Source organism: Meriones unguiculatus, chromosome 3, assembly GCF_030254825.1.
Source record: "Meriones unguiculatus strain TT.TT164.6M chromosome 3, Bangor_MerUng_6.1, whole genome shotgun sequence".
Lineage (NCBI taxonomy): Eukaryota > Metazoa > Chordata > Mammalia > Rodentia > Muridae > Meriones > Meriones unguiculatus.
Window position 1 is genome coordinate 37423190 of NC_083351.1, and position 26273 is coordinate 37449462.

Genomic DNA, 26273 nt, shown 5'->3' on the forward strand with positions numbered 1-26273 from the left:
GATCCGGGTCCAGCCCGAGGCCGTGGGGCGCAGCCGGCGCAGCCAGCGGGTGTATGTGGGGACGCGTGGTGCGGAGGCGCTGCCCGCGGGGGCTGCGGCGCGGCCGGGAGGCGCTGCTGGCGCTGCTGGCGCTGGCTGGGCTGGGCGCGGTGCTGAGGGCTCGAAGCGGGTCGGGGATGGTGGAGACCCAGGCCCGGCCGGTGGACTCTGGACGCCCGCACACTCCTCGCCCCGGGCGTCGCGAGCCGGTGCTGCCCAGGCCGCCGCTGGCTGCCGATGCTCTGGGCGCGCAGGGGGAGGCGGTGCGGCTGCAGCTGCAGGGCGAGGAGCTGCGGCTGCAGGAGGAGAGCGTGCAGCTTCACCAGATCAACATCTACCTGAGCGACCGCATCTCGCTGCACCGCCGCCTGCCGGAGCGCTGGAACCCTCTGTGAGTGGTGGCGAAGCGTCCGCGCGTGGGACGCCGCGTCCTCCTCGGGAGGAGGCGGTGCCGGAGGAGAAGGGGCTATCAAGGGGCGGGGAGGCGGGGAAGTTTAAAAAAAAAATCAAAACGAACCAGAGAAAGCCTCGGAAATTAAAGAGCTGGTAACTGGGTGACTCTTGAACCCGATGCTTCAAAGTTGTCATTCTGCCCCGAGAGGATGAGACTCCTAGTCCGTGCCTGTGGTGCAATTAGACTAGGCGGGTGTGCCCAGGGATAGAGCAAAACCAGAGAGATGCCCAGTGGTCGGATCCGAGGCTGGGAACCGCCTTCCTCTCTCTGGCTTTGGGTGGAGGGCGGTGAGAAGGAGAGGCTGGTGGGAAGGGCGCCTTTGGCTGCAGTCTGGCCCAGCTGGTGGTGTGGGGCAGAAGCTGTGTAGTCAGAGCCTAGTTCCTGTTGGAGCTGCCGGCTTTTCAGCAGGTGAGGGACAAGGAAACAAATAGTCACAGAGGCTGCCACCTTTGACCCTGGGCCTCACAGCCTCCTCGGTCCTTTACATTTGTTAGAGAATTTCTAGTCCCCACTTGAGCTCTGCCTAGCGATTTCCCGGAAAATAGGAGTGAGAAAGGGGTCCTAGTTAGAGCCTGCTGTGACCTTTAGGCACCTGCCACCTTGTATCCTCAGGCCACGCCGTCTCTTTTCTGTTTGGAAATAGACTCAGAGGGCGTAGGTAACGTTAAGCTGCAAGAGGATGAAATTGACATTCTGGGACAGTAACGTGGTAGCTGCCGTGAATTCCCTCCCCCATCCCAGAGGAAGTTTAACAGATGTGACTTCACATCATGGATTTGTTCGGGCTATGCTTCTGCCCGAGGCCCTATTAATCTCTCGGAGTAAAATTGGCTGGGATGGGCAGCAATTCTCCACTTCTACCAAATGCCTCAAGGCATGTTTAGCTTCTTGAAACCCCGAAGTTCTACTAGGTCTAAGGGTCAGGGGCTGATTTCAGGTTAGACCCAGAATTCACACCCAAGTCCTGGGAGATACAACCCCAGGGCTTTTGCTCGTGAGTTCTGTGATTTCAGGCAATGGGTTCAGTCTCCTCATTTGCAAACTAGGGAACTTGGGAGAGATCAGCATGTACACCCTCCATAAGTGGGTAGGAAGACTGCAACCCCAGACTTAATCACCTCACACCTGGGAGCATATTTTGGTCTCTATTCCCCCTTCCTCCGTTGCCCTGAGTGTACTTAGGAGGTTTCTCTTCCAGTCATCAGGGGTTGACCAAACGTTTTTCTTCTCCACATCCAATTTCCTTTATTGTTGGGAGTTGTGAATATGTCTTTGAAACACTTTGGATGACCTGTGGGGTTTATAGGATCCTGTCTCCATGGTGATGCAGCTGCCTTGTGCCCTATCAGGCTTTGAGAATAGAGCCTGCTGTGCCATTGACCCTGGGAATTAATCCAGCGCAGCAGCATGGGCCTTGCCTACGACTCTGCAGCAGAGCCTGCCCCGTTAGTTTTGACCAGCCTGGGAGAAATGGGAGTGCGAGCTGCGGATGTCTTGGCCAGGACAGTCTTTTGAGCCACAGCATCCGTGTGGTCAGTACTGACAGGGCCTTGCAAGGGCATTTCTACCACACAAAAGTCTGCCCCCTCTATTTTCAGGGAGTGATTCCAGATCACAGTAGATGCCTGAATTCTCACACGGTACCAAACCTTATGGGTATCAAGCACGGCGATACCATGACAGTCAAACTGGTAAAGAGATGTCTGCCAAGGGGCTAACGGGCTGGTAGCGTATACAGTGTAGATGTGCTGGACAAAGGAATGAAAGACCCATAGCATAGGAAGGGCATGCTTTTATTACAGTACTTGATAAGGTGCGCAATCTTAAGCTTGTAAGCCGTTCGATTCTGGAATTTTCCGTTTCATATCTTCGGAATATGATTGACTGAGTAAGCGAAGCTACGGAAGGCGAACCCACACACAAATGGGAGCCTCGGGAGTTTCTACAGCAGTCACGAGCTGGCCAGGGTCTTGATGTTTAGGCTGAGGATTCAGATAGTATGTGTTCATAGTGTGGGGTCCTCAGGCGTCCAGTTAATAAGCAGAGAGGTAGTCAGGGTCCCTGGATGTCAAGGAGGGAGAACTTCTAGATGAACCCAAGAAAAGACCATGCCCCCGGGTCACCCAGGAGGTCTGGCGTAGAGCTGTCCTACTTTCCTTTTTGTGTGGGGACAGTTATTTACCTGCTTGTTTTTATTATAAAAGCAGGGCACTTACTGCTCCAGAAATTTTACCATAGAGAAAGCAAAAACTCCAAACAAATGAAAAAAGCCAATAAGCGAGCATTTAGCCAGGCATCATGGTGCTTGTCTGGTGTCAGCCCAGCCGAGGCTGCGTCTCAAAAAGTAAAAGGAAAAAAAAAGTCAGCCTACAACGCTGGGAAAACTGTTATTAACATTTTGCTGTGTATCTGTCTAGACTTTTTCCAAGCATAGAAACAGACTTTGGAAAATATATACGTAGCTGTGTGGGTGAGAACGTGAGTGTGCATGTAAATTCACAAGTTTTTGCTGTCTTTGCATGGCCTTGTGCATACATGCTACAAGAGACAAAGCATGGGTCAACCCAGGGTCATCTGCTTCGGCTCTGGCTGTCAAGTGCAAGGTCTGGCACCTATCAGACAAGTTCAGATAGGTAAAGAGACTTGGGAAGCTGGCTTTGCTCTTGAGATGCTGTGGAGGATCTGACAAATAGCAGGCACAGCTTCGCTTTGCTAGGTTCAGCGCTGCCTGGAGGAAGAGGAAGCAGGTGCCCCGGGATACTGGTACAGCAAGGGAGGTTCTCCATAGTGGGGCAGTAAATGCAGTCCACAGTCCCTTTGCAGGTGCCTCTCATCTGATGTCAGTGAGGAGGGAGCATTTTCACTCCTAGATACTAGGCCAAAGTGGGAGGCCATATGCCCGGCACTGAACACTGTCAGTGCCAGAGACCTTCTCCAGAACAATGAAATCAGAATTTGTGTGGCTAGGTCCCAGGGTGACTCTGATGTGTGGCCTGGTGGAAAGCTGCTGACCTAGTCACCGTGGATTGCTGGCTCAGAGGAACCGTGGTGGGATGGGAATTAGAGGAAGTAGTAATTAATAACAAGGACGGTCGAAACTAGCAAGGATGTATGTCACAAAGCCAAGAGTTGCAAACCTTACCCCCCAAAATATGGTGTTCATTGAATACCGTAATAGATGATTGCTGTAATGCCATTGTCACTCACATTCTGACCTAGTTAGCAGGAAAGAAAGTGGAGGAACGGTGTTGTAGTGTCAAGGAGCTGTGTGTGCCAGCACCAGCCACTCAGCTGCCCCATGCTGTCTAGAAGAGAACAGTTTCTTGACCGTGATTGCTGAAGCAACTTGTGTGTCTGAGTTCAAGGATCAGGACTTGGGGTGTGGAAGGGTCTCAGAGTAATTCCACATAGTTATCCACAGGACCAAGAATGCCCTGCTGAACTGGCAGGAGGAAGCTGGTGGGATTTCTCTTTTTTTTTTTTTTTTTTTGTGGAGAGATAGCCAACTTATCTGCTCTCACAAAATGTACGGCAGTCCATATTAAGTGGACATTAGAGTTTCCAAAAAGGATTGTCAAGTGTAGGATATTTTCTTAATCTTTGCCAGACCCAGCTTGTGGTCTTCTTTCTTCAGTCAGCACTTCGGAGCCACAGAACCTCTTCAGCTCTAGATTCGTCTTCCTGCCATTTTCTATGTGTAGCATTCATCTTTTAAAACTTTACTTTATTTGGGGTGTTCAGGCCCCTACCTCTCTTCCAACCTCCCAATCCTATGTAGGAGAGGAAAGGTTAGTGGGGAGAGGGAGTGCAGACTCCTTTACTTCTCTACGCTGTTTGGGGTTGAGGGGTCTTTGGGGGGGATATACCAATCAACAACAGATGCAGCCTGCAATCTCCTCCAAGCCTCTGCACCCAAAGTGTTTCTCTCCATCTGTCTGCTCCAAGCTGCCACACCATCGGTCTCTGGTCTCTCCAAACAGCTACACGCCACACACCAACACTCAGCACCACACCTTTTCCCTCAAATTTACATCCTCAGAGTCCTCGGCCACACCCCTCTCCGTAGAAAGCCATTACCGGCTGGCAAAGATCATATCTCCCAGGACACAATTAAGAGCTGTGGACAAACTTTAGCCCAACTAAAATCCCACACTTGGGATTAAAACAGAAACATATTTACATAACATAAGTTAGTGTTTAAAATAAACCAAAACTGCTGTTGCATGTGTGGCAGTAAAAAAAAAAAAAAAAGTGCCTGGGGAGATGGCTCAGTTGGTAAAGTGCATGTCACACAAGATGAGGATCTGAGTCTGAATCCCCACGTAAAAGCTGGGCATCCTTGAGTGTCTTAGTTACTGTCCTGTTGCTGTGAAGAGAAACCGCGGCCAAGGCATCGTATAAAAGGAAGCATTTAATTGGGCCCTTGTTTACCGTTTCAGAGGGCGAGTCCATGGCCATCATGGTGTGGAGCATGACAGCAGGCAGGCAGTGGCTGAGAGCTCACAGCTTATCTGAATTGGAGGCACAGAGACTAAGCCTGGCTTGGACCTTTGAAACGTCAAAGCCCACTCCCGGTGACACACCCCCTGTGTCAATCCTCTAATCCTTTCCCAAACAGTTCCACCTACCGGGGACTAAACATTCAAGTATGACCCTATGGAGGCTGTTCTCATTCAAAGCCCCACATGGTGCACGCCTGCGGTAAAGAGAGCTGTGTTGCTGAGTTAACGGCCATCATCTTCATCGGAACACTTGTGATTACTTGTAAGAGACCCTTAAGGCCTGTTGACTGATGGCATGCCCTCCAAGGAGGAGAGGTTAAGCAGGATCAGGTCCCTCACCTGAGATTCCAGCTGCTCTCTGCTGCACCTCCTGGACTGCTGTATACAGTTCTGCCCCAGTAGCATACGGCCTCATGGTCTCCAGAGCTGCCGGCGTGTATTGTAGTGGAAAGCCACCGGTATGGGTCTCTTTTTAAAACTCTACTTTATTTGGGATGTTTAGGCCTCTACCTCCCTTCCACTAACCCCCCAACCTTAAGTAGGAGAGAGAAAAGGTTAGTGGGGAGAGGGGCCCCAGACCTTTTTACTTCTTCCGGCTATTTAGGGTCAAGGGGTTCTTTTAGGGCTCTACACCAATCTCCACCAACCGCAGATACAGCTAGCCGGCTCCTCCACACCACTGCACCCCGAAGCATTTCTGTCTGTCTATCTGCTCCAAACCGCCACACCGTCTCTGGTCTCTGGTCTCAGCAAACTGCTCTGTGCCACAGGCAGACACCAGACTACACAGGCTCTTTCTCAGCCTCATATTTATACTCTCAGAGTTCTAGACCATGCCCCTCTCCATGTGGCAAAGATCACACCCCGAACGTGACAGTTAACAAGTGTGGACAAACCATTGCCCAACCAAAATCCCACACTTGGGATTAACACAAAAGCATATTTACATAACATACAAAGAAACCCAGATTTCCGTTACAGTGTATAGGACAGGGAAGGATGACTGAAGGGGAGACGGATCTGTGCATCTCTGGGGAAGTCATCGTTCATGCTGGGGCGAGACCTTGTAGTTGGTACAGCTGGCGTCATCCATGCACCTGAATCATCCCTCACCTGTGTTCTGTAAGGAAACCCAGTAAACTTCCTGTTCAGCAAGTTGGACTTTAACAAAACCCAAAAATGAAAAACAAACTTTGGTCTGTTTTTTAGTGCCCAGTAAGGAAGGGGTAGATGTTTGCTTTCCTCTCCCTGGAGAACGAATTTCTGTAACAGCCCGCAGTGCTAGCACTGGGGCTGGGTAGGGGCAAACACAAGCAGAACTAGAGGCCTGGCTAGGCAACCAACCAATCTACTCGAATCCATGAGCTACAGGTTCGGTGAGAGACCGTCTCAAACAGTAGGGTGGAAGATTTCCAACATCAGGCACTGCCCTCGGCATGCTTGCACACATACGCCTGCGCAAACACACGCACACACACAAAGTGCCACCCAGGTGTGTGATGGTGTTTTGGATTTGGGACAAGGAGAATCTTTAGGTCAAGGCCAGCCTGAATGCTATTGCAAGATCCCAATCTCTCTCTCTCTCTCTCTCTCTCTCTTTCTGCCTTTCTCTCTCTCACACACAGCCATTGACTGTTAAGCAGATATTTATATCCACTGGTTTTATTGTTCTTGTAGATGCCTCTGGGTTTGATTATGCCATCTTATCTTCTGCTTCCTGTTTGTTACTTGTTCGTTTGGTTTTGTTTTATGACACAGGGCCTCTCTGTGTAGCTCAGGCTGCCCTGGTACTCACTACCCATTTACCTTGGCTTCTCAAGTGCCGGGATTACAGGTGTGAGGTACCAAACTTGGCTTGTTACAATACTTTGTTTTATTGTTTGTTTTTGTTTTTCTTTTGAGACAGGCCTCACTATATAGGTCTGGCTGGCCTGGAACATCTATCTATCTGATGATGACATTGAACTCCTGATTGCCGTGCCCTAACCTTCTCAGTGTTCGGATCACAGGCCACCACCCACGGCTTAGTTTCCTGCCTCTTCAGTCACCTCAGTCTGCAGCAGTTCCCCAGCCTTTGGTCATCTCAGGCTTGGACTTTTTACTGAGTACAGTGATGTTGACTTAAAAGGGTTTGTCAGCTTGGGCTTTCTTGTGATTTATTTTGAAGTATGGATTACCACAAAAATGCCACGATTTAAATAATGGTAGGCATTATTATTTCACATTGTTCCTATGGTCGGGGCTTTAGGAATGCCATAGGAAAAACAGCCCAAATGGCAATACCATAGATAGGCCGGTCTGGGTCAGAGTCTCACAAAGTGTCAGCCAGCATGATGGCTGAGTCTTTGTCATCTGAACCCGTGATGGGGCTGGCGACCTTGACTCTTAAGATGGCATTCTTACCTGGCTGTTAGCAGCCTCCTCCAAGGCTGCTTGTGTATTCTCACAATATGGCAGCTGCCTTTCCTGTGCTACCTTCCACTGAGGAAATATGGAGCAAATGTTATCCACCATGTCTTCTCTTCTTGCATGGCAGTTTGAAATATGTCTACAAATTCTCTGATACGGTTCCCTCCAAGGCTGGGTTAAATTCTCCCCTTGAATACAGGCCAGACTCCCTTGTGCGGCTTACTAGATTTTCCTGATGTTGGTGCTGCTGTACCAATGAATTACAGTCCAGTGTCTGAGGATGTAGCACCTGTTTGGCGAGGTGCAGGCAGAGGTACCCTGTGGCTTCATGGCAACAGAGTGTCCATGTACCCCAGATGACTTTTCCTTGAGTGCCTGAGCAGGGCCTCTGTAGGGATGAGAATGTAGAGGCGGCTGAGAAGAGCAGCCCCCTTCCCCAAACGGAGTCTCTTAATAGGCTATTTGTGGTTCTGGAGAAGCCATCTCAATGATAGTAGAGCCAGGCCATGGCCACAGAGCCTCAGGGCTCACTGCAGAAGTGGTTGTGGCAATTATGCCAGGGACTTGGAATCTACCAGATGGCCCCAGGAAGGACAAAGGAAAATTGCTCAGTGTGGTAGGAAGGAGTGCCATACAGGGATACATGGTCCAGGGATCATCGTGTAGAGATTCAGGTGGTCTCTTAAGCCTCCTGGATGCAAGGGATGAACCAGGACCTCCTAAGAACATCTTTGGATACAGATATCCTAGCCCAGTATATTCTGAGCTCTGTTAAAACGATGTATTATAATTTTTTTGGGGGTCCTAATCATCTATTCTAACTCCCAAATGACAGAAACTTACAGATTTATTAATAAGCTTTAGGGCACAAGAGCTGAGCAGATATGCATCTGTTCTAACCCTCTGTGCTGGTCTGGTCTGACTACTTCTAGCCACGTGCCCCAGATTACTTGCCGTATTGGTCCTGCCTGGGCTACTTCTGTTCTGCATGTCAATCTCCATCAAGTCACATCTTTTCTCTACCTCTTCTTTTTCTTCTCCCTTTCATGGTCCCTACCCGAGACCCCAAGACTGATAATGGAAGTTCTTCCTATCTCCTCTGCTCAGTAATTGGCTGTCAGCAACTTCATTAACCAATCAGAGATAATTAGGGATAAAAGTTTACACAGCGTTGATCATTGAGTGTGACAATGCGCACATCTGAATTGCAGCCAGATCTTGGGGCACAGAATTCAGCATCTGAATTCACAGAACACCAGATCAACCCCCAACACCCTGTGCTCTGTGGGCTGAGAATGCCATTCCACCTCTCTGAGCCACATCTTTCAAACAAGGTCAGTGAGGCTGAAGTGGGATACGTGTTTTTGTTTTTAATTGTGTGTATGTGTGTGTATGTGCACATACATCTGCAAGAGCAATAAACACTTTAACCATATTATTATCTATCCAGCCCAGGAAGGGGTTTCAGAGGTAAAGATCAGATACTGCATTTTATCTATCAGGGACCTATATCCTCCTTGTCCCGCCAATCCCATTTTTTGGCATCTTAAAAATGAATATGTTCTGTAAAATTCAGTTGACAACATTTGCCTTTCTGGTTCATGAAACTGTGTCTCCCAGGCCAGTTAGCTTTGATGAATTACTGGAGCTAGGATAGCCTCAAGGAGTCATTCCATTTTTAAATATACAAATATACATTTGTTGTATGTTAAGAAACAAATCTTTATCTTTTAGAAATCCATATTAAAGTAGTTATGGGTACTGTGGTATGCCGGATTTTCTTTAAAAGCAATCTGAGATGGGGACAGTAGGGGATGGGTAATGAAAACACCGGTTGAGATTGCCTGTGTGTTGACAGCTATCTTGGTGGGCAGAAACATTGGAAGATCCTGACTCCCTCTGCCTTTTATGTTTGAAAACTTTCAAAGTAAAATAAAATGGAAACAATGCCAGAAATAAGTTAAATTCCACATGCAAAGTGACCCCTCTTCGTTTTGCAGGGCTGGGGTTGGGTTTCTGGTCAGGTAGTTCTCATGTAACCCAGGCTGGCCTTAAATTCACCATATAGACGAACGTGGCCTTGAACTTCTGATTCTCCTATCTTTACATCCCAAGATGATAAGCGTGCATCACCAGTCCTGGTTTATGAGCTGCTGGGGTCAAAGCCAGGGGTTTATGCACACTAGACAAGCGCTCTGAGCTAAGTCCCCCGGGCTAAGCTTCTTTATATGTCACCCCTGCAGAGGGCCATCTACCTCACAGATTCTGGGGTCACTCCCCTCCCACCCCTCCACAGCTGTTCTTTATAATATGGGTTCCTTTGGTCATTATTAACTTGCTTGTCTGATTACTGTCCCCTGAATGCAGGCTTCATGGATCACAGCCCTTGCCTGTTCGGCACATGGCAGGCAACTAGGAAATACCCAGTGACTGACTGAGTGGGGCGGGTGCACTGAAGCATTGCTAGGCAGTCACCAGTTGTGAGTTGTGCTCCTCTCTGTGTAGCTCTGTGTCTCTGCAGTCTGTCCCTCACCTGTCTTTTGATGCCTTCCCTTGGCTGCCAGGAAACCGGTAACTTGGCTACTCCTTCATGCTTAGCTTTTCCTCCCGTAGCCAACTTATCCCTCGGCCTGGTCCCAGTGTCAAAAATCTCGTGGCTCTGGCATTCTTTCATCTTGCTATCAGCACTTCCTGCTGATAATCTCCAGGCACTGCCCCATAGTCAGTCCCATGGCACTGGCGTTGCTCTGTCACTCTGAGGGTAGATTGATGTATTGACCAGGGAGCCTTCGGTGCAAAGTGACAGCAAACCCCGGAACAAGCAGGGACTCCCACCATCGTTAGTCGTGGCCCCTCTCCTGGGATCAGACAGGCTCAGTCCCACCCCCAGAGGCTGCCACCTAACACCCTAGCCGCAGGTCTAGCATATGTGCTCAGCTTCCCACCTCTGTGAGGCGTAGTGGCTTCTGGATGCTGGGGCAGGTGAACACAGTCCTTGGGTGAGAGGAGGACGACAGACTGCACGTGCTGGAACGGAGGAGACGGCGAGCACTGTGTGGCCGCCAGCTCTCCCTTCCTAGAGGACCATCAGGGCGGGGCTGCTCTTGGAGGGCACAGGGAGTTTGCCAAGTAGAGAAGGGAGGAAGAAGCAGGAACTGCCAGGAGCGGGGAGCAGGCTGAGCTAAGCCCAGATTAGAGTGGGGTGGACAGGTAGGACAGCTAAGCGCCGAGGGAGTAGCGGTCTCCTCCCTCGGATTCTGTCTGGTTTTTTGTGTCGCTCACATCTTCACATTGCTGTGCAGTTTAAAACGAATATCCCATAAGCAGGCATTGTTATGATACAGTTTTTCTTAAGGGTCTCCTGGCGCTCCATGTGGGAGATCCTCTCGTAGATTATTTCCCAGGAGAAGCCTAAAGGCCATGTCCCATGTCCCCATCATCACTCCATCCCCAGTGCTGTAAACCTTCTGGCTTCTCTGTTGTTGAAGTTACATTCCACTTACAGGTGCAGAGAGGAGAAATACGATTACAATAATCTGCCCAAGACTTCTGTTATCATAGCATTTTATAATGAAGCCTGGTCCACACTCCTTCGGACAGTTTACAGTGTCCTTGAGACCTCCCCTGACATCTTGCTGGAGGAGGTCATTCTGGTTGATGACTACAGCGACAGAGGTAAGTCCTTTGTCTATGTCTATCCTAAGTCTGTAGCTAGGGTGAGAGCGTGAAGAAGGACAGGTATACTCTGGGTCAGCTATTGGCCAGTGGTGAGGGGAGGCTCTCTGGGGAGCTTTGCCCTTAGAGGTCACCATAAGCTATTGGGATGTCAAGAGCTTGGTAGGAGCCAAGCTTTAGAGGGACAGGTGGGTTCTAGATCAGTCTAAGAGGTCAGTGTGTTATATGAGGAACAGCCAAGGGCAGGGGCAAGGTTGGTCAAGGGCGGAAGTGAAGAAGTGGGGGAATGTCTCTTGCCCAAACACAGGTCAGTCTTGGTTTAGCTGGGGCTAGTGTATCCAAGGAGGGTCTGTAGCCAGTGGATGTTGGGTGACTGGCTAAAGTCGGGATCATTGGGCCCAACTGGGGGAAATGTCAAGAGCGCAGAAGCAGGTAACTACGAGCTTTATTATGGGAGGCAGCTTCCGACCATGTCATCACCCTGACAAGCTGTTGCTGCTGCTACCCTATAAAGTACTGCTTCTGAGGAAAATGGTTGCTAAGATAATTACTGTTTTAATAAAAATTATGTCTTAGTCAGCTTTCTGTTTCTATAGCAAAACATCTGATGCAGGCTGCTTAGGAGGAAGAAGTTTCTTTGGCTTATTGTTATGGGAGTTCAGTTTCTTAGCTTTAGCGCATTATAGTGGAAAGCATTGGTGGAGAGTTGTGTGAGAGCTAGTGATTGTACCTGGGGACAGGAGTCCTGTATCCCCCAGAAATGCGCTCTCACCAGCAGCCTCGGGGCCTGCCCCCAGGTCCCACCTCCAAAAGGTTCCAAGAGCTCCTGACAGCACCATTTTGATGGGGAAGCTCCAATCACAGTGTGCCCATGGAGGCACGGGACCATATTCAGTGGGCTTCAGTTTTAAATGTGCACAAGTCAACCTACGAAGGTCTTCTAAATAAAGGTTTATTGGTGGCTAGAGAGCAGGCTCAGTGGCTAATAGCAATCATTTGCTGTTTTAACAGAGGACCTAGATTTGATTCCAGTGCCGATATGATGGCTCAGAATGGTCTGTAACAACAGTTCCAGGGGATCTGATGCCCTCTCTGGTCTCTGCAGGCACTATTCATACAAACGATGCATGAATATACATCTTGGCAAAATACCCATATACATAACATCAAAAAATAATCAATAAGGTTGTGTGTGTGAGTGTATGTGTGTATTGCATCGTGCATACAGTGCCCTTGGAAGCCAGAAGAGGGTGCTGGATCCCTGGAATCGGAGTTAGAGATGGTTATAAGCAGCCTGATGGGGGTGCTGGGAACCCAGCTCTTGTCCCCTGGAAGGGTGGCTAGTATTTTTAACTGCTAAGCCCTCTCTCCAGTCCCCTATGAAATACTTTTAGCATCTGTTTTTCGGAGACATATTCAGGCACCATAACATTACTCATTTTAAGCATATGATTGAGAGTGTCTGCAGGTAGGTCTTCTCCAGCCTGGCCTTGCTTCTGGGCATTTTGGGTGTCATCTGAGGGAGTCAGGGAGGCGCTGGATGGTGGGGATGGGATGTTTGGTCTCTAAGGATGTGGGGCTGTGACTACTGTTCTGTTTGTGTTCAGAGCACCTGAAGGAACGCTTGGCCAACGAGCTGTCCCAGCTGCCCAAGGTGCGCCTGATCCGCGCTAACAAGAGGGAGGGCCTAGTTCGAGCCCGGCTGCTGGGAGCCTCCGTGGCCAGGGGCGAAGTGCTGACCTTCCTGGACTGTCACTGTGAATGCCACGAGGGGTGGCTGGAGCCTCTGCTGAAGAGGTGTGTGAGCCACACTCTCGGGGGGGGGGGAGCTTGGGTGGAAGCACCTCAAGCTTCCTCCTGGCTGCTGGAGGGTTGTCAGGGCCTGCATCGCTGCCCTTCAGCAGACCCCTGGGATGGTCCAATGGCAAGTGAAGTGGCCTGTGAAAGGTGCTCAGATACGGCAGCGGGTGGTGGGGGTGGGCAGCTACCATGGCCAGCTTCTTATAGCAGACCTGGGGAGTGTCACCAACCCTACCCAGGCTTACAGAGTTGTTGCAGGCTAGAACCAGGCTTCATGCGGATATGCACTTGGATGTATTCATTTCAAGCATGGCTCACTTAGCCATGGATATTGGAGTTACTCAGTATCCGTTAAGTGCAACACTTGGGGTCCTTGACACTCAGAGACCCTAAAAGAGGGGGTTGTGTGTGTATGTGTGTGTGTGTTCACAAGTATTTGTATATAATGCTAGAGATTGATCTGAGACTTATGTATGCAAGGCATATCTTGGAACTCACAATTTAAAAAAAAAAAAACAACTAATTTCTTTGAATATCAGAACTAAAAATGAGTATAATGAACCTAGCCTGTATTATTGTTCACCTTTATGCTAGTTCAGCTGTAAAGTGTACTTTTTAGTAACACATACATCTTCAAGGCCACCGCCAGCCTCCTACCTAGATGTCTGTATTGTGGGTCTGGCTGTGGTTCTCTGTGTCACCAGCAACAGCCTTGGGGTTTCTCTAGGACTGAGCCAGAGGCCGAGGTTGGAGAATAGTGCGCTATATGGAATCTGGCCGGGGTCTCCCTTCCCCCACTGTGCACATAGAAGTCTACCCTCAGGCTCTGTTAAATGTGAGTGTAGCACCCTTGCTCCTGAGCCGGTGAGCTGACAGGATGTGAGAATGACAGAATCTTAGCATATCAGCGAAGCGCCTCCCTGTGAGCAAGGCCACCATCAGGGAGGAGCTCTCTACCCCGAAGGTCCATCAGAAACACCTGGGAGACGTTTGCATTTGGCACCTGCTGGAGTGATACCCACAGGGCCATAGACTGCCTGGGCACTCTCAGCTGTATCGAGGACCCTTCCTTCCAGGGTGCTCTGAAAGTAGAGGAGTCTGAGATGTCGTGTCAGAGATTGTTCCTGTCACGCTGCAGGCCAAGGATGCTGAGTAATCCATGTTGAAGTTGAAGGTTCTGTTTTTAATTCTGGAGACTTCTCCACAAATACTTCCTCTACTCCCGAGGCAGTCCTGCACCCAAGTACCAGTGTGGCACTTTCTCGGGTTCCCCTTTGTCTGAAGCTGGGCTCTCTGTGGTTCTTGCCAGCTGGATGGCGGGTCATGGGAACTCGGACAGTGGCCTTCAGTCCTTGGCCGGCACGCCCTTCTTGCGGTCCCTCTGTTTGATGACATGGATGTTGACAGATGTCCCATCTGTCTAACCTGGCCGTTCTGACCTTGCTCGTCCCACGTTGGTCTGGCATCTGCGGTCTCTCTGACTTGCTTCTGTTGGTCTAGGACATGGGTTTCTTCAGTCTGCTCCTTTGTTTCATTGTCCTCTATGCGTTGACTCTTAGATGGGAAGGTCTTACATTTCAGATAGCCCACCTCCCACCCCCTGTAACCCAAAGATACAAGTCCCCAGGAGAGCGTACCCTTTCAGTTCATTTCCGCCCATGTCACGGTGTCAAAGATAATGAGGAACATGTGATGGACAGTTGGGTTTGAATAATGTTTATGGATATCAAAGCCAACATACATACAGGCTCATATGTGCAAAAAGAAGTCACAACATTTTTATTACATTCACTGTAAACAAGAAATGAAAAGCAGTGAGATTCCAGGTTTTCTGCCAGTGAGCTTGCAAACTTGCCCTCAAGAATCTTCATGTTAACCTTTTGAGGACACACATCTGTCTTCTTACCACAAAGGCAATAGATTCAGAGGCATCAGGTCACTTGGCGAATGCAATATGACAAATAAGGGGCAGTGTTCAAATCCTTAGAACTGAGAGTCTTACTATAACCCTGGTCTTAGGCCTTCTCCTTCTCTTTTTTTTCCTGTCTGTCCCTGGCTGTCCTGGAATTCATTATGTAGACCAGGCTGGCCTCAAACTCTCAGAGATCCATCTCTGTCTCCCAAGTGCTGAGATTAAAGGCATATACATGCCTGGTATATCTTTTGTTCTTAAGAATGTTCTTTCTATTAAAAGTTAATTACATTGTAGTGTGTGTGTGTGTGTGTGTGTGTGTGTGTGTGTGTACTCACGCAGTTGAGAGTCGGTGCTCCATCCTGCACCTCTGTCAGTCAGAGGACACTTTGGAGAAATCAGTCTCTTTCCACCCTGTGGGCTCCTTAATCCACTGAGCTGTCTTGCTTGCCAGAGATAACTCTTTCTTTTTTTTTTCCCTAATTCCTCTTTTTTAATTAATTTTTACTTGTTTATATTAATCACAGGTTATTTACTTTGTATCCCAGCCATAGTCCCCTCCCACATTTCCTTCCAATCTCCCTCTCCCTTCCTTACCTTCTCCCTACCCCTTTCCAAGTCCACTGCTAGGGGAGGTCCTCCTCTCCTTCCATCTGACCCTAACTTATCAGGTATCTTCAGGACTGGCTGCAAAGTCCTCCAATGTGGCCTAGCAAGGCTGTTCCTCCCTCCGGGGGGCGGGGGGTAGAGGGGAGATAAAGGAGCCAGTCACTGAGTTCATGTCAGAAATAGTTCCTGTTCCCCTTACTAGGGAAACCCACTTGGATCTTGAGCTACCATGGGCTACATCTGAGCAGGGTTTCTAGGTTATATCCATACATGGTCCTTGGTTGGAGAAACAGTCTCATAGAGGACTCCCGTGCCCTGATATATTTTGTCTTTGTGGAGCTCCTGTCCTCTCCTGGTCATATTAACTTCCCCTTTTAGTGAATGATTCCCTGCACTCTACCAAAGGTTTGGTTATGAGTCTCCGAATCTGCTTGAGATAATTTTTCTTCATGGTAAAGTATTTCATTGTAATGCAATCATTTGCACTCCTGAGAAATTGAGTATTTGTTTTGTTTTAAAAGTCACCTTTGATTTTTCACACACCTTAACCCTCTGAAAGGGTTTCGGGTTAGGCCAGAATGTCCCCGGAGAGACGTAGAGAAGAGGGAGACTGTGGCGGTATACGTGTTTCTGCCTCTCTCTACCTTCTTAGCACGTCCCATGGTGGCCCAAATGCCTAAATAAGGGGTGGGAAGAGTGACTGCTCATTCTGGAACTCCTGCAGTCTGGAGCAGAGACTGACGTGTTGGCTATTTGCAGGATCCACGAGAAGGAGTCGGCAGTGGTGTGCCCCGTCATTGATGTGATTGACTGGAACACCTTCGAGTACCTGGGCAATCCGGGGGAGCCGCAGATCGGAGGCTTTGACTGGCGGCTGGTGTTCACGTGGCACGTGGTTCCCCAGCGGGAGCGGGCATTGATGAGGTCTCCTATCGACGTCATCAGGTCAGGCCCAAAGAGAGCACATTCTGTTGGGGGGGCGTGGGGGGTTGGCTGGCTGTGGACTTCCGTTCTCTACCTCACTGTTTCCCCAGAGCACTGATTGATCTTATTAAGTAGCTTTCCGACACAAACAGATTTTATATTGGTATGTTTCAGCTAATTAATAGAAAATTTTAACAGGGGGAAAATATCCATAAGCTAAAATAGCTAAAATTTGCATTTTCCCCTGGTGGTGCTGAGGGTTGAATCCTGGGACTCACACATGCCAGGCAAATGCTCTGAGACAGTCTAAAAACTGGTGGGTGGGTGGGGTGGGGTGTTTCTCTTGCCCCCAGGCCATTGTGCATGCCAGTGGGTGGGGCTGAATTCCGTTCCTCCTCTTTCTGCTCACTCTTCCCTCTGACCTTGCCTCCTTCAGGAAGCACGGTTCTGTCCTCCTTGCCCTTTGTCTTGTCCCTGCCTTACAGGACTCTGGATTGCCTTCAGTGATGTGTGCCATACCCAGAGGACTTGCCTGTTGAGCTCTCTGTGAACTTCCAGGCAGGGACTGTGGGATGTGTCTGTGTGCCTCCAGGCTTTGCGAGGCACAGAGTGTGAGTTCAGGTGTGCTTGTGGACGGATGAATGCATGAAAGGGCTCGGCTTTCTGGGACATAGACTCCAGGAGGGAGAGTGGTTAAGCCTCTCATGAAGGCTCTGTGCCCCTTCCACTGAAATACGGGTAACACTGTTTTCTAGGTCTCCGACAATGGCTGGGGGACTGTTTGCTGTGAATAAGAGATATTTTGAGTATCTGGGGTCTTACGATACAGGAATGGAAGTCTGGGGAGGAGAGAACCTCGAATTCTCCTTCAGGGTGAGTAGTTCTGCCTTCTGTGTTCTTCATTTCCTCTCTCTCTCTGTCTCTCTCTGTCTCTGTCTCTCTGTCTCTCCGTCTCTCCTCCCCCCTCTCCCTCTTACCTTCTTCAGTATTGGTGGTGTATCCCATTATCCTGCAAGACAGTGGCATGCATATCTTATCAACATGCTTGACATTATATTTAACTATCTTGGAAATGTACTTTCACATTAACGTAAGACATGGGCTGGAAATAGCATCACAAGCCTAGTTTCTCTCTCACTCTACAGGCAGGAGGAACTGAGGCTGGGTTGTGGACATGGCTCGTGCATGGTCACTCAGAGTTAGCGGCAGAGCCTGGCCTGAAATACCAGAGTCAAAGTCCTGAGCCTGTCGGCTTGTCAGTGGTCTCCTCATCAGCAGGATCAGAACTTAGATTTTAGCAGTGTTTCACCATTGTTCTGCCTTCTTAAAAACAGTTAACTGAGAAGAATTTGGCCTCCCAACCCACAGCACTCAAACCCTACATTATAAACACCAGATGCTAGGTTTGTTCAGAATGTCTTTGGGAAAATAAGGCCCCAAATGACCTTCTCCCCCACCCCACCCCTGAATTTTGGGTGTAATTCTAACAGTTTTTCTGCCTCTTCCCTAGGTGACAGGATTCTCTGCCTCTTCTAGAAGCTTCCTCTCTACCTCTCAAACCTCCCTTCTTCCTTGCTGCTCTCTTCTCTTCTGTGGCATCAGGTAATGAAGACATGTGCAACCCACTGAGGAAGTGGGTTGCTGGCGAGGTCTCCAGGGCCCTCCCCAGTCAGGTGCATGAGCTGTGTTGCCTGGCTTTGGGGCTCTCAGCCCCTGTGTCCTGTCTGTCTCAGGGCTGCTGTCTTGCTCTTTCCCTTTGTGTCAGGTGCATGTTGGTAAGTGGCCTCCATTTCTGTGGAGGATGAGAGCCTCAGCATGTGCCACCAGGCTGAACTCCCTGTGGACCCAGCAGCCACCCCTTACCACGTGGCCTCTCCACCTCCATTGCAGATCTGGCAGTGTGGTGGCACTCTGGAGACTCACCCCTGCTCCCACGTAGGCCACGTTTTCCCCAAGCAAGCTCCCTATTCGCGCAGCAAGGCCCTGGCCAACAGTGTCCGCGCTGCAGAGGTGTGGATGGATGAATTTAAAGAACTCTACTACCACCGCAACCCCCGGGCCCGCCTGGTGAGTTTCTCCCCACGTGTACGCCGTCAGCTGCATGGGGACCAAGCCCCATAGTCCGGCTTTCCCAGCAAGGTATATGTGGTTATAAAAACGGGGCACACTGGGCTTTTCTGCTACGACATGGGAAAACCTATACTTCATTCATGGGGATACGTAGTTGGTTCTCACTCTCCACAGAGCCGTGTTTCATAGAGACACTACCAATACTGAATTAGTGGTTTTCATGACATTGTTTCTAGCAATATTTGGTTCCTGTGAGACTCAGACCAAACGGTTTTGGCAGCCAGCTGGTACGGTTGTCATGTATACTTCTGTTTCAGGACACTTTGTTTAGTAAATGCATTGTTGGTCCGTCAGTAATGACCACATGGCCTAGGGCACTGTTACCTATGTCTGAATAGCTCTTACATGAAAGTGTGTTCTCTGTGAGGCACATCACAACTTACTTTTCTTTTACATTTATTTATTGGTGTGTGTGTGTGTGTGTGTGTTTGTGTTGAGATCAGAGGAGAGCTTTGAGGAGTTGCTTCTCTCCTACTGCCATGTGGGTTCTAGGGTTCAAACCCATGTTGTCAGGCTTTGTGGCAAGTTCCCTTAGCAGCTGAGCCATGTTGTTGGCCCCATACCACTTCCTTACATTCAGAAATCCAAGAAACACTGGTCGGGGGTGGCAAAGTCAGGAACACGTGGTGGAAAGCAAGGTCCCAGTAAATCGTGGAAGAGACACATGTTTATAGTGTGAGTGTAAAACATGTAGGCAGGGCATGGCCTTCTTAGGCCTTCCTGGGAACATGTGTGTTGAATAGCTTGAATGTTGAATAGCATGTGTGTGTGGATGTCTGTGACAGTATGAAAACACCACAAGTATTTATGCAGGGTGGAAACCGCTCATCATGGAGGTGAATTTGCAAGTACAGAACAGAGAGTAGCCAGGCTTGATTGTGCCTGTGAAGCCAGCTTGGGTTGTGTAGTGTCGTCTGTTGGCAATTGTGCAGCTGTCCTAGCTTTCCTTTGTAACCAGCTTGGTTGAGTCTAGGTACTCAGGGTGGAAGTTGGCACAATTTGTTGTCTGAGGTTACTGTTCAGAGCACACCTGCCTTCTTAGGTGGAGGTCTCTTGTGTCCTTTCAGAGGCTTCATCCCAGCACTGTGGAATGGTTCACAGACCTGGAGCCTTATTCTTCCACAGCTAGATCCCTGTACCCAAGGAATCCAGCCACACACCGAGCTGTACTCATATACCTTGTGGTGACTGAGGCTCCGTGGGAGCAAGCCAGTGACTGTCCTCAGGCCCATAGCTGAGAGGCTGCTATTGCCTCAGAGCCTCCTTCGGCCCCTGCCTCAGGGAACTAGGATCTGCTCCATCCCAGCCCCCACCACAATGTTTTGGGCCCATGGCCTCTCTACCATCAAGCTCCATACGTCAGATGTCAGCTTTGCATGCCTGAGGGGCACTTGGCGACCAAAGGAGGTCTTCTCCAAGACATCTGTTCTTGCCCTTGATGGAAATTTCTCCTGAGGCCTTGCCAGCAGCCCTGGTGGGGGGGGGGGGGGGCGGGGAAGGGTAGCTACCAAATCCTCATTTTATAGATGAGAAGCCTGAAGCACAGGGGGTTAGGGAGAAGGAGGAAGAGGAGACTGGGAAACTGAAGGAGCCTACCCAAGGCCTGGTAGCTCATGGGAGGTAGCGCGCTCCAGGGTGCCTCTCTCAGCTCTGCTGAACCCAGTAGCCAACAGCCTGATCTACCACATGGCTGTGTGCCTCAAGGGCTCTACGGTCATTTGCCTCAGCCTCTTCCACCTGTCCTAGTGCAACAGGCAAGAACACCTGCTCCTCACTGCCCCACTGCCTGGAACCCTGGGTTGCTGTTCTCAAAGTGGCCCCCCTCACTCCCCAGAACATGTGAGGGGGTGTTGAATGTTCCTGTAGGTCAGTGCTGGTTGGGTTATGTTTGAAGATGGGCTTTGGTCAAAGATGGGGCCACTGAGCTGGCTCAATGGACAAAGGGGCTGGCCACCGAGTCAGAAGACCCGAGTCCAATGATGGGTCCACATAGTGGAAGGAGAGACCTGACTATCACAAATTGTCCCATGGCCTTATATGTACCATGGCGTGTACACACACAAATAAATGTTACTGTAAAAAAAAAAAAACAGCACTGGGGAATAAAAATTTGAAGTGGCAATAAAAATTTATTGCTTTCCTTGCTTGTCAGTCCTCAACGGGATAACACATTTGAGCAAAGACAGTCATATCTCAGTTGTCATCATTGTTCTTGAGTGACCGTTTGTGTGCGGCATGGTGGCGGCCTTTGTTTAGTCACTCGGGGTGCTTGCCTGCGGACTCACACGTGCAGAAGCTTTCTTACTGCAGCCGTGAGCTCATGTGAATGAGTTCAGCATGCAGCATGATTTGTGCCTCACTGTATTGAATATGCAAGTCCCTCGTGATAAGATCTAGGACACTCTCCTGTGTTTGAGAGTGAACTCTCAGATATCAGTAGTAAGAAGGGCGCAGCCTAAGTCGTGCCATTCCTCTGGTTGGGCATGAGGCTGGCCTGTGGTCAGTGTCCACATTGGCCCAGGGGTCCGAGATGCTGACGCAGGCTTCCCAGGCTCCGTCTGCAGACACCTTGCCTCCTGACCTCATTCTCCTTCCTGGGCTTCCCTCTAGCTGTGCCAGTGTGATGGTCTCTTCTTGCCTGTCATGGGACTGTCCCTGCTCCAGTGTGTTATTTTGTTGAAGACTGACAAGTGATTCCCCCAAAACGGGCAATAAGTAAATATTTGTCTACCCCCCAGTTCCTTCTTTTAAAAATGAATTCCATTCAATTTGTGTTATGCGAGTGGGTGTTAACATGCTGTGATGCACATAAGGAGGTCAGAGGACAGTTTGTGGTATTCGGTTCTCTCCTCACACGCTAACAACACTGGCTACTTGAACATTCTGTGCCCAGCACCCAGCTCTGTAAACACTCTGGATTATACATTAGCTAGAGACTTCAGCGAGAACGCGTGTAGATAGGCAGGTCCAGGGACTGTAGGGACTCAGTATTCTGTTGTGTTCTCAGGAACCCTTTGGGGACGTGACGGAGAGGAAGAAGCTTCGAGCCAAGCTCAAGTGTAAAGACTTCAAGTGGTTCCTGGACACAGTGTACCCAGAACTGCACGTGCCAGAGGACAGGCCTGGCTTCTTTGGGATGGTGAGCCTGGATCATAGTGGAATGGACGTTGCCAGATGTTGGGTCTGAACAATGATCCTGGGGGAAGAAAATCCCTATTGGTGAAGACTACAGACCTCCACCATTTTCAACCCTCCTGTCTGATGACACACTGTCCTTTCTTCTCCCCTTGGGCATCTGGGTCCTGGGTCCTGAATGCCAGGACAGGAAGGCAGCTGGAGGTTGTCAAGGATGAGCTATGGTTTGTTGTTGTTTAAGGGGGGTGTCATGGGGCATGTGGAGATCAGAGAACAGCTCTCTTCTGTCAATTTGTGGGACCTGGGGATCAAACTCAGGCCATTGGACCTGTGTGGAAGTCCTTGTGCCTGTGGAGCATCTCACCAGTTAATTACTGTTCTTGGGCAGGGGAAGGAGACTTATGTGGTGTTTCTGTGTCTTTGTCTTTGCTGGTATTTTCATGTTACTTTTAGTCTCAACTGGCCAGTTCAATGATTCCCAGCCCTTAAAAGCCACACAAATAGCGGAGGCTGAGGACTCACCTCCAGTCCTTCAGAAAACCTAAAAACAAACAAACAAATAAAAAAAAGTAGAATGAGTACAGCTAAGACGAGAGGCATACTTTTTCTGGGAGCTGCACCGTATCCCCATGGGCCACTCTGTTGCTGCTCCTCTGAAGTGCTGCTGCCCCATTTGGGATGGGTGCAAAGCTAGGACTTAGTGTTAAATTATGTTCACGGTGTGAAAATGTCCAGATGTACGGGAACACCGGGAAAGGTTTGAGTCTTGTGTCTTGTGATTCCAGAATATTCCGGATTCTCGTCTTCTTCTCCCCTGTCCCACCCTTGCTGCTCTTGTCTGTCAGGACGAACCCTGCGTGTCATGTCATTCACTGCTGCCCACTTGAGTGTGCATTTTTGCAAATGTGGCATTACCATGGGAGTCAGACCTTTGCCACAGCCCGCCACACGGCCGCTACGCCTTGCCTCTCGGTGCACACTCCTCCATTTCTCGGGTTGCCCCCTGGGTGGTCGCAGACTCCAGTGGGGCCCCGTGTCAGGCCGTAGCAGCTTGCTCCGGAAGGCTCCTTTAGCCCGAGTCACGCCTCCGAGTGTCCTCCCGTGACTACTTTTACCATGCTGAGAAGAACACAGGCTTGGTTGTCTGTGGAATGTTTTCCCCATGGCACTGTCTGTAAGCTGCACCTCTCTGTTTCATAATCTTCATGGAAGCGAGGCCGTGACCCAGAGATGCTTGTGCCAGGGCAGCAATAAGGCTGCGACGGAGAAATAGAGATGTGAGCTTTCAGGCCAGGTTTGTCCTCCGAAAGTGGAGCCAAGCTCACACCTGGTGTCAGCGTGGGAAAGCATTATGGTGACTAGAAGGAGCTGGACAGAAGGACAGTGCTTGTCTCCTCGGGGCCTCTGCCTCACTGTGTTCTCCCTGGTGACCTTGTGTGGGGTCTTCTGGTGTGTAGACATCTAGACCCACACACCACCTCTGTGTCTTGTTTAGCTCCAGAACAAAGGATTAAGAGGGTACTGCTTTGACTACAGTCCACCCAGTGAGAACCAAGTCGATGGCCAACAGGTCGTTTTGTACCTCTGCCATGGGATGGGTCAGAACCAGGTAGGTGTAGGCCTCAATGGGGAGGGGCAAGCTTTGTTGTTCTTCTTTAAAAAAAAAACAAAACAAAAAAAACCCTTTTTATTATGTTTATTTACTTATTTGCCTGTGAATGTGTGCCTAGTGTGTGTGTGTGTGTGTGTGTGTGTTTAAGTCAGAGGACAAATGCAGGGGTCAGTTTTCTCCTTCCACCATGTGGGTCCCAGGGATAGAACTCAGGTCAGGTTAATAGCGTCTTTACCAGCTGACCCATCTCACCAGCCCTCTGTGAGTCCTTTAGAAAATTATATATATATATATATATATATATATATATATATAATTTTTTTTTTCCTGCTGGAGTGTGACTCAGTGGCAGAGGATTAGCCTAACATGTGGGACTTACTGTTGTCTGTTACTTTGTAGTCACTATGACAGAAGAAAATCCAAGGAAGAAAGGTCTTATTCGGGCTCAAATAAGAGGCCAACCCAGTGCCCCAAGACACTTGAAGCCCTGACACGGTCGTGGCAGTGGTGGTGTGAGGTGGAGTGGTGGTGTTCCAGCTCACCCCATTTATTTCCCCAGGGTCATTGGTTCTCAACCTTCCTAATGCTGAGACCCTTTAATACAGCTCCTCATGCTGTGACCCCCAACCCTAAAATTATTATTATCACTACTTCATGACCGTAGTTTTGTTATGAATCGTGATGTAAATATCTGATATGCAGGTTGAGAAACTGCTGCCCTGGACAATCTTGTCCAGGGCATCTTCTGTCACGTCACAAGGCACACTGACACATGCTGGTCACACTGTTGTTAGTTTTTCGAGTATACATCCCAGAAAGAACTACGCTACAACACCCGACAGCCCGAGGCCTGTGTAGCTGTGGAGGAAGGGAAGGACATCCTTGTCATGCATCTCTGCCGAGACGCTGTTCCAAAGAATCAGGAGTTCATCCTACACGAGGTTAGTGACTGTGCGGCTCTCTCTGTCATCCTTCCAGGTCTGTAAGACAGTGAGGGAGGCCTCCCTGTGACCCTGGGAGGTAGGGTCAGAGTCTGTGGCTTCTGGTGACAGTGGGGCTTTCTTCTCCATCAGCCTTTTCTCCTACACCAGGAGCTGCGGTGGGGAAGAATAGAAAGTAGAGTCATCACAGATGTATGGGGGTCAGATGGGTTATACAAATGCCTTAAATGCCCAAATGCCAGGACATGAGGTTAGACCCGAGCAGGAACCGCCTTGCTTCTCTGAGCCCCGTTTAGCTTTTCTATGGGCTTCTTATAGCAGCCTGTCCTGCTCCGGGAAGGACATAGTGGGTTCCCAGGACTTCCTGTGGAACCTGTGAGACCCTATAGAGACTCATGGCTGCTTGGATGGAGCTGGCTTTCCACACACTGTTGATTGAGAGTGCGATGTCCTAGCACACCTAGAAGGCACAGGCCCCTGGTCCACTTGCAGCAGGTCCATGGCAAGACTTTACAAAACACTGGAGGAGCCAACTCCCAACAAAAGCGAGCTATCTTTCATTAGTCATTCCCGGCTGGCCTCAGGGATGGACAGAGATTCTGCCACGACCACTCAGAAAGGGGTTAACCCGAAATCCCATTCAGAGTTGAAACATATTTTGCTGTAGAAAAAAATGTAGTAATAAGCAGTGAAGTTTGCAGGCTCTCTGGAAGAACCAAGCCCTGGAGTGTTTCCTGTTTGACAGAAGAAAATAAGAGCTGGGCGTGGTAGCACACTCCTATAATCCCAGCGCGCAGGAGGCTGAGGCAGGAGGATTGTGAGTTCCAGGCCAGAAGACACCATCTTAGAGTAAAATTAAAAACTTTAGGAAAAATAATCCACACACCCCATAGTCTGTTGTCCTCTTCCCTTTGGGTTTTTCTTTTCTTTTTTCCTAACCCCAGATAGCGATAGTGCAATCTAGAACAAGACTGGTTTCATGCTGCGTTGAGAATTTTACTGAAGGGCTGGAGGGGTGGCTCCCTGGATAAAGCTCTTGACATGTGAGCATGAGGATGGCAGTTCAGATTCCCAGCCCCCTCATAAAGACCGGATGATTGTGCCAGCTGCCTGGGAGTCAGCGCGTGGGAGACAGAGTCAGGGGTCCCCAGGACAAAATGGCCAGCTAAGTTGGTGAACTTGAGGTCAGAAGAGGCCCTGTCTCAAGCAAAGAAGGTGGAGGGATACCATGTCACCTGGTCTCTGCATGCTCAGGAGAAGGAGGTCATCGGGGATGGAGTTAACTGATGAAGAGACATGAGGAAGGTCAATAAAGGATCTTGGCTGTGACCTCACTGAAGGAGAGAGGAGGGCTGGAGCCACCATCCCGTCCTCCTGAGTAGTCAGCAGGTGGCGCTGTTTTGCATAGTTGATACATAGTTCCGAAATGCTGAAAATCACTCCCTGGGGCCTTTAAAGATCTGCCTGAAGGGAAATGGGGCTTTTCTGAGGAGCCACTAAAAATCATCTTGAACATAAAAACATCTGTTATCGTTTGTAGGATGGCACGTTAGTTCACAAACAGACTAGGAAATGTGTCAAGGCCACAAAGAAGGAGGACGGCCCCGGCTTTGCACCACTCCTGAGGGACTGTACCAACTCAGATAACCAGAGATGGTTCTTCAAGGAGCACGTGTCATAGCGCATCGCCTTGTCAAGGAAGGAGCCCATCATGGCCATGGACATGGTGCCCAACGAGATGGAGAAAGTACATGGTTGTCACAAGAAGGAGAATAAGCTTTGTACAGATTTTGAAAACTTTAAAAATGTCTCCCTGTGCCCTATCTCTGAGGGCAATCCCAAGGTGTTGCCTTTGGTATTTGAAAGCTTCACTAGGGTATTTTTCTATCAAGATGTCCATTTTACAGTGGTGCCTTTTTTCTCATTAGCAAAAAGGTAAATATTTTATTTTGGTACTTACAAGGCTCGTTGATGTTTGCAGTGTACTTTGCACAAACTGCTAATACCTCAAGTGTCGTGTTAGAGTTTCCTCACTGGGGCAAGATGGACACTAGAAACATCGTGTTGATTTCGCTAGGTGTGCGTGAGATGAGTGGTCTGGGTTTATACAATAAAGACTGCTTTCTGCTTA

General features: G+C 49.4%; 1 protein-coding gene across 1 annotated transcript; it reads left to right on the forward strand.

The window, feature by feature from the left end:
* On the forward strand, nucleotides 1–26273 carry Galnt12 (polypeptide N-acetylgalactosaminyltransferase 12). The gene is made up of 10 exons (XM_021641500.2): nucleotides 1–430; nucleotides 10910–11079; nucleotides 12687–12876; nucleotides 16160–16345; nucleotides 17080–17197; nucleotides 18215–18391; nucleotides 21462–21593; nucleotides 23085–23198; nucleotides 23996–24142; nucleotides 25683–26273. The coding sequence occupies exons 1-10, from the start codon at nucleotides 54–56 to the stop codon at nucleotides 25821–25823; spliced, it is 1752 nt and encodes a 583-aa protein (XP_021497175.1). The 5' UTR covers nucleotides 1–53; the 3' UTR covers nucleotides 25824–26273.

Coding starts and splice junctions, on each gene's coding strand:
- Galnt12 (XM_021641500.2), top strand. CDS start 54: ATGTGGGGACGCGTGGTGCGGAGGCGCTGCCCGCGGGGGCTGCGGCGC. Junction 17,198..18,214: donor ACCTCGAATTCTCCTTCAGG/GTGAGTAGTTCT, acceptor CCTCCATTGCAG/ATCTGGCAGTGTGGTGGCAC. Junction 24,143..25,682: donor AGGAGTTCATCCTACACGAG/GTTAGTGACTGT, acceptor TATCGTTTGTAG/GATGGCACGTTAGTTCACAA.